The sequence below is a fragment of the Salvelinus fontinalis genome, chromosome 15 (assembly GCF_029448725.1).
Source record: "Salvelinus fontinalis isolate EN_2023a chromosome 15, ASM2944872v1, whole genome shotgun sequence".
Classification (NCBI taxonomy): domain Eukaryota; kingdom Metazoa; phylum Chordata; class Actinopteri; order Salmoniformes; family Salmonidae; genus Salvelinus; species Salvelinus fontinalis.
Window position 1 is genome coordinate 12,320,876 of NC_074679.1, and position 8,264 is coordinate 12,329,139.

Genomic DNA, 8,264 nt, shown 5'->3' on the forward strand with positions numbered 1-8,264 from the left:
AATCCCAAGACTGATGATAGGAGACGTGACCCTCATATTCTCCTCACAAGATACTGAATGTTTTGGGCCAGTGTTGTCGCAAAATACATTTTATACATAGACCAAAAACACCCTCCAAAATTGTTAGTAGTTACCACAACCCTTTCTCGTTAGCAGTGACCACGACTAACGTTATGTACTACAGCGTGACTTGTGGTTACATTTAGTGGTACTCTGAAAGCACTGAATATACCATTTGTCAGTTGAGGGCTGGATTCAATCCGTATTGCGGAAGTATCGCAGAAGAGCCGTGTTAAAATGTGAAAGTAATTTCCGATTGAGACGATATATGCATAGTTTATTGATAAATACGACTAAATTCAGCCCTAATTCACAGGTGGATTTTTCCAATGATTTCAAAAGGGAGACAACAAGCCACACCAAGCCACTCTTTCTCGATTGCATTCCAGCGAGATAGTATACATTAATAGCAAGGGTTTGATTGTGAAATTAAGGAGACCGTTTTGAACAAGTTTCAGTATTTAATTAAATGAAAATTGCAGTAGCAATACAAGTGACTTTAAAGACTGCCATTCCATCCAGACAGTTGTGTATGAAAATAATGTAAAGCTAAGCTATGACAGCGTGTTCATCTGAAAGAAAAACAGACAGAACATGTATGCTCAGACCCATATCCAGGGCAATCGTGGGTGAATGGTATCTCATTTGCATAGCTTCAATTTCTTACAGGCAACCCTTGCATTCACATCACTGACAAGTGCATCAATCAGTTGTTCTTTGTATTTCTTGACCAGTTTCTTGCAGACGCCTTTGAGCTTCCCCAAGCTGCGACAAATAGAGTCCAGTTTAGCAGCTATGTTATCCTGCAAGTAAAATGTAGAGAGATATATCACTTACAGACAATGTGTTAGTTTGTGTCATTGGTGATACATAACATTGTGAGAATTGCAGAGATATAGCAGTATTAAGTGGTTTCTCAATCGTTTCAATATGACCCTTACTAGGCTTTATTATGGCTATAAAAACTGTACATTGATGAGATTGGTGTGTTTACACTATAAAACTATAAAGTTAATATTTGCATTATATTTATTATAGAGTGTAAAGCTAACGTGAGTTTGTTCTGTGACTGTAAAATGGAAGGTGAGCAATCTGTCATCATTACCCTGTTCTTATCACCATGTAGCTTGGCCTTGACCTTGTTGATGATGCGCTTACACGTAAAGCAGGTACCTGTAAAGATAGCTTTGATCTGAGGGAGAGGGAGACATTTTAGGCAACAAAAATGACCAGGTATTTACTTAAATATGACATGGCAAAATGGTATTACCAAATAATGACATAAAACTTGATGCACGTTTCTTTCTTTCTTTGGGATTAATTAAAACAAGCACCACTAGGCTTAGTCTGTTTCTGCTCGCTTGACATGCTTGGCATGACAATGGGTAAAAAGGAGTTGGGATGGTAGCACAAACAGACTGGCACTGGTGCTACCATTTTTTTCATGCTACCCCATGCAAACCCCAATTTCTTTAGGCTACCTAGCTAGCACATACCGTTCTGAGAGCCATATGTTTCTTAGAGCTTGGTGAGAGCGTTGTTGGCCTATGGTTATTTTGCAAACAACCTTCCCACAACTTTCTGGGAAAGGTGCAGGATAGTTGCTTCTCACAGTCGTCAAATCAATGTCTCTTCCACATTGGTTTAATGTAATCTCATTGAAAAAACGTTGATTCAACCAGTGGGTTAGTTTTGGAACGTTCTCCGCACATTAAGGAACTTCACAAAAAAAACATGATTTTCTTGGTATTTCATTACTTTAAAATAAGGTTTCCTAAAAGTTCAAAAATGGTTACTGGTTTGATATCGGGAACGTTCTCAAATAGTTTAGAGAATATTAAAAAACACTGTTCTTCTGTTGGAATTTTATTACCTTAGCATAAAGTTGCTTTCATGGTTCTATTTATTCATGTTCTCAAATCTTTCCGAGAACGTTAAGAAAACCAAAAAAAAAAAAATAATTTGAACAAATATATATATTTTTTTAAACATTTAAATTCCGTTCTCAGCATCAAAAAAACTATCTCTATCCTCTATCTCGTTAAGCATGTTCACTGGGGACAAACTCCCTGCCATCCAGGACCTCTATATCAGGAGGTGTCAGAGAAAGGGACAAATATTTGTCAAAGACTGCAACCAGGCAAGTCATAAACTATTCTCTATGCTACCCCACGGCAATCAGTACCGGAGTGCCAAGTCTATGAACAAAAGGCACCTGAACAGCTTCTACCCTTAAGGCATAAGACTTCTGAAAAGTTAATCAAATGGCTACCCTGACAATTTAAATTGACTTTATTTGTTATGTGTTATTTTATCTAAATTGACTCCCTTGCATTGGCTCTATGGACACTCACTAGACTCAATCTACATACTCACACATACTACACTGACACTCTGACACATACGCACGCACACACACACACACACACGCAAACTCACACGCAAACTCACACATAGACACACTCCCAAATACACTGCTGCTACTCTGTTTATTATACACTGCTCAAAAAAATAAAGGGAACACTTAAACAACACAATGTAACTCCAAGTCAATCACACTTCTGTGAAATCAAACTGTCCACTTAGGAAGCAACACTGATTGACAAATAAATTCCACATGCTGTTGTGCAAATGGAATAGACAAAAGGTGGAAATTATAGGCAATTAGCAAGACACCCCCAATAAAGGAGTGGTTCTGCAGGTGGTGACCACAGACCACTTCTCAGTTCCTATGCTTCCTGGCTAATGTTTTAGTCACTTTTGAATGCTGGCGGTGCTTTCACTCTAGTGGTAGCATGAGACAGAGTCTACAACCCACACAAGTGGCTCAGGTAGTGCAGCTCATCCAGGATGGCACATCAATGCGAGCTGTGGCAAGAAGGTTTGCTGTGTCTGTCAGCGTAGTGTCCAGAGCATGGAGGCGCTACCAGGAGACAGGCCAGTACATCAGGAGACGTGGAGGAGGCCGTAGGAGGGCAACAACCCAGCAGCAGGACCGCTACCTCCGCCTTTGTGCAAGGAGGAGCACTGCCAGAGCTCTGCAAAATGACCTCCAGCAGGCCACAAATGTGGATGTGTCAGCATATGGTCTCACAAGGGGTCTGAGGATCTCATATCGGTACCTAATGGCAGTCAGGCTACCTCTGGCGAGCACATGGAGGGCTGTGCGGCCCCACAAAGAAATGCCACCCCACACCATGACTGACCCACCGCCAAACCGGTCATGCTGGAGGATGTTGCAGGCAGCAGAACGTTCTCCACGGCGTCTCCAGACTCTGTCACGTCTGTCACATGTGCTCATGTGCTCAGTGTGAACCTGCTTTCATCTGTTAAGAGCACAGGGCGCCAGTGGCGAATTTGCCAATCTTGGTGTTCTCTGGCAAATGCCAAACGTTCTGCACGGTGTTGGGCTGTAAGCACAACCCCCACCTGTGGACGTCGGGTCCTCATACCACCCTCATGGAGTCTGTTTCTGACCGTTTGAGCAGACACATCCACATTTGTGGCCTGCTGGAGGTCATTTTGCAGGGCTCTGGCAGTCACACCTGATTTTAATGAGTGCTTGTTTCCTTTGAAATGGAGTCTATTTTAATAGATGAAAATGTACAGCTTTGTATACATACAAATAACATGTCATGCTAGCTCCATCCTGGTGGCTCATTGGACTAATTCCATGGAAAGAAATGCCATGTTACAATTAAACAATAAGGCACCGTGGAGGTTTGGTATATGGGCAGTATACGATGGCAAAGGGCTGTTCTTAACATGACGCAACGCGGAGTGCCTGTACACAGCCCTTAGCCGTGGTATATTGGCCATATACCACAAACACCGAGGTGCCTTATTGCAATTACAAATTGGTTACAAATGTAATTAGAGCAGTATAAAATAAATGTTATGACGTACACATGGAATGCGGTCTGATATACCACGGCTATCAGCCAATCAGCATTCAGGGCTCGAATCACCCAGTTTATAATAGCAGTGTTATTAAAAGTCTTATTGAAACATTTAGTGAAAGTTAAGGAAATCATTAAAAAAAAAAAAAAAAAACTATAATGCCCCTTCTCAAAGCAGTAATATAACCTCCCAGAAAAACATTAAAGGAACCAGAATAAAACGTTCTCAGAACCTCCCTGCAACCTAAAAATAAATGTTCCCAGAACAGACAAAATGTTCCTTTCTGTTCTCAGAATGTAAAAAAAAATCTGTTTTACTGATCAGGAAAAATATGGCTTTTTTCCCACAACCAATGTTAAACCCAAAACATATGTTCTCACATCTTCCAAGGAACAAAATATGCTAGCTGGGTATTGTGTAGGGCAGTGTTTCTCAACTACAGTCCTTGAGTAACCCCAAAAGTACAAAATATTTTGTAGACCCGGACAAGCATACCTGATTCAAATTGACTAGTCTTCAAGCCCTCAATGAGTTGAATCAGGTGTTTTTGTCTGGGGCTACAACAAAAATGTTTTCTGTTGGGGGTACTCACTAATACAATACAATGAAAAGTCTCCAACTCTACCTCGGCATGGTTGTCATCTCTGTCCATTAGGTAGTTCCCCCACATGTCCTCCTCCTCTCTCAGACTCCCCCCACCTTGAGACTTGAAGGACTGAGCAAAGGCTACCCCCACACACACACAAAAAAAATACTATTAGCATTGTCATTTTATGATATTTTTGAAAAGCAGTGAATTCTTTACAGTAGCTACATTTAGATTCAATCACTTTTTGACAGCACCACTTTTTGATTTGAACGATTCCTTCCGCATTTGTCAATTGTAGAAGTGCTCAGGAAGTGACTTTTTAGACCTGAATGCCCAAACATTAAAGAGATAAAGGTGCTCAAAGTTCTCCCATTTTGCATCCCCCTCCATACCATCAGACATCCATGTCTTCATCACTGGGAAATGTAGGTAAAATGTAAGGTATATACTGTAGTTCGTAACTAAATAGGCATAATGAAATGTAACTAAATAGGCCTAATGAAATGGTTGAGATTAATATAATTTATAAGCTTGCAAAAGTCTAATATTTTATAATTTCTGTGGATTTTGTTTTTTAAATATAAAGTTTTAATTTTGTACCTTTTAATATCATTAATCTCAAAATGCGTAAACTTCAATTTTTTCATGTTCGCAGATGTTGTAGTTTAGACCCTATTTTACATGATCTAAGGTATTTGTGTTGTGCCATCCATCGGTTGAGACACATCAGGCTCTTGAAGACAGAGTAGATATCATGTTTTGGCTGATAAATGGTCTAAAATGTGAATCTAATTCAATTTAAACATTCAAATGGTACCACAAAGATGGTTGGAGGTTCACACATCAGAGAATGTTGACTTGAATGTTGTTTTAAGTTATACTCTCAATCCTCCATAGGAAACCTATTAAAATCATAAATGGTATCAACATAGATTTGAACATTTAAGTTGACATTTGGCGGCGGGTGGACCGGCGGTCATCTTTGTGGTAGTAATTAGAAGTAAAAAAAATATTAAATTAAAATGTTAATGTTTTACCATCTAAATTGCAGTGGTCTGAAGGGATAGGTCCATTTTATGAATTATATTTCTATGATTGAAATGACACCCATACTGTATTCAGGAGCATGTTGTGTCTCGACCGATGGTGGGCACAACACAAAAAAGCTCAGATAATGTGAAGTAGGGTCTAAGCTACAACATATGCGCATATGAAATAAATCAGAATTGAAGCATTTGTAGATAATTCACGTTAACAGTTTTCAAAATGACAATTTTTTAAAAATTATTATTCAATTCATAATAAAATGCTGTAGTTTGACAACACCTGTAAGCGTTTAAATTATCTCAAAGTCAACCGTTTATCTTTTCCAGTGATGAAGACATGGATGTCTCATGGTATGATGGGGTATGCAAAATAGGTTAACTTTGAGCACCGTTTGTCTCTTGAATGTTTTGGCACTCAGGTCCAGAATGTTACTTTCTGACCACGTCTTCCATGGGCAAACATGTATGGAATTATAAAATGGACTTACCCTAAAGCTGGATTTCAATATTAAATTTTCCTGACTTTTCACCCATATTTCACAAAAGAAGACCCATATATTTACCTGCACAAACCAGCAGAAGACCCATATATTTACCTGCACAAACCAGCAGAAGACCCATATATTTACCTGCACAAACCAGCAAAAGACCCATATATTTACCTGCACAAACCAGCAGAAGACCCATATATTTACCTCCACAAACCAGCAGAAGACCCATATATTTACCAGCACAAACCAGCAGAAGACCCATATATTTACCTGCACAAACCAGCAGAAGACCCATATATTTACCTCCACAAACCAGCAGAAGACCCATATATTTACCAGCACAAACCAGCAGAAGACCCATATATTTACCTGCACAAACCAGCAGAAGACCCATATTGACGACCCTCATCTTCTTCTCAGTCAAAAGGTAGAAATGGATAATAAAGCAACTGTTGTAAGCCAGTGTAGTTAACTTGGTCCTGGTTGGAGAGCACATTTTATTTTATACTCATTGACTCTGGCTTGATTGGTTGCCGTTGCAGAGGGGAAGGAGCGTGGTTGGCAAGGTTCAGGGTTTGGATCTGAGCCCGAGAAAGGGGGGTGGGGGGTAGTGTTGTCATTTAAGGTATTTCATAGATTTCCATTGAAACACTATAACTCTTCAAAGCTGACTTCCTTCCCTTTTCGCTAGCAGTACAATAACTACAGATAACTGCCAAAATAAAGGAAACACCAACATAAAGTGTCTTAGTAGGGCATTGGTCAACCACGAGCCAGAACAGCTTCAATTCACCTTGGCTTAGATTCTACAAGTTTCTAGAATTCTATTGGAGGGATGCAACTCCTTTCTTCCACAATAAATTCCATAATTTGATGTTATGTTGAAGGTGGTGGAAAACGCTCTCTCAGGCACCACTCCAGAATCATCCATAAGTGTTCAATTGGGTTGAGATCTGGTGACTGAGACGACCATGGCATATGGTTTACATCATTTTCATGCTCATCAAACCATTCAGTGACCACTCGTGCCCTGTGGATAGGGGCATTGTCATCCTATGAGGGCATAGCCATGGTAGCCAAAATAATGGCCTGCCTAGCATTATTATGACCCTAAGCATGATGGGATGTTAATTGCTTAATTAACTCGGGAACCATGTGTGGAAGCACCTGCTTTCAATATTATTGTATCTATCCCTCATTTACTCAATTGTTTCCATTATTTTGGCAGTTACCTGTATACGCAACATCCTGACTTGTGGCAACTCAGTGAGCAGCCTATAACTCTCACAACCTAGAGCCACCACATTTTCTAAACGTGTACACAATTGACAAGCCCACTTACATTTTATATAGAAGTAGAAGTGCTCTCCTGACCATGCTAATGTATGATATTGAAATGAAATGGAATGCTGCAGGGATTTGAATCTGAAATCACCTGACCACAACGCCTCTCCCCAATGTTTCAAGATTTAATGTCACCATGTACAGTCAAATGCCTTTCTTGCAAGCTCTAAACCCAACAATGCAGTAATCAATAACAATGTTATACTGAAAATAACAAGCTAGAATAAAAACACACAAGATATAAAAATAAGAAATAAGAAAAGCATGATAAGGTAAGTAAGAATACTTTATACATGTCAGTTCCAGTACCATGGCATTTAATGGGATGGCTTAAGATAAATGGATTGAAAACTCCACGCCAGCCAGCAAGTGGGAAGGTTTTCAGAGGTTGAATTACATTTACTCAGTGTGCGCAAGGGAACCACGCCTGCAAAGCCCATTGCACCTTCATAAGGTAAGTCTGAATACCAACTACTGAGAGGTGCTTAAGAAAGGTGTGCGTTAAGGGCGTAATTTCCTAAATCGGAATCTGGATTTATCTGAAAACTCTAGATTCAGTTTTTACACAATTGATCATCCAACTCATTAAATAATCAGATCTGCCTTGGATTTGATACATCAGTCTATTGAAGTCTTTATCATCCCAGCCTGTTATGTGAAGTGTAGGTCAGACATACAAATGACAATTTCCTCTTTTACTAGCCACAATCTGCTTAGTGGCTGAGTGTAATAGGCCTAGTAAATAGGGTTGGGAAAGCATTCCATGGAACTTGACAGTGAGGCTGACCTTTTAGCAGTGATGTAATTTCATCAAGACGATGCAGCAGGCAAATT

At 39.7% G+C, this 8,264-nt stretch overlaps 1 protein-coding gene across 2 annotated transcripts; it reads right to left on the reverse strand.

The window, feature by feature from the left end:
* Nucleotides 1-459: 459 nt before the first annotated feature.
* LOC129812137 (antimicrobial peptide NK-lysin-like) lies at nt 460-6,629 on the reverse strand. 2 transcript variants are annotated; one of them, XM_055864061.1, is made up of 4 exons: nt 6,456-6,629; nt 4,586-4,686; nt 1,166-1,252; nt 460-863 (listed from the first exon to the last, which is right to left on the reverse strand). In XM_055864061.1, exons 1-4 carry the CDS (start codon nt 6,580-6,582, stop codon nt 702-704), a joined length of 477 nt encoding a protein of 158 aa, XP_055720036.1. In that variant the 5' UTR covers nt 6,583-6,629; the 3' UTR covers nt 460-701. The 2 variants fall into 2 exon arrangements, with proteins under 2 accessions (XP_055720036.1, XP_055720035.1); XM_055864060.1 differs by lacking the exon at nt 6,456-6,629 and adding an exon at nt 6,159-6,266.
* Between the last annotated feature and the right edge of the window lie 1,635 nt (nt 6,630-8,264).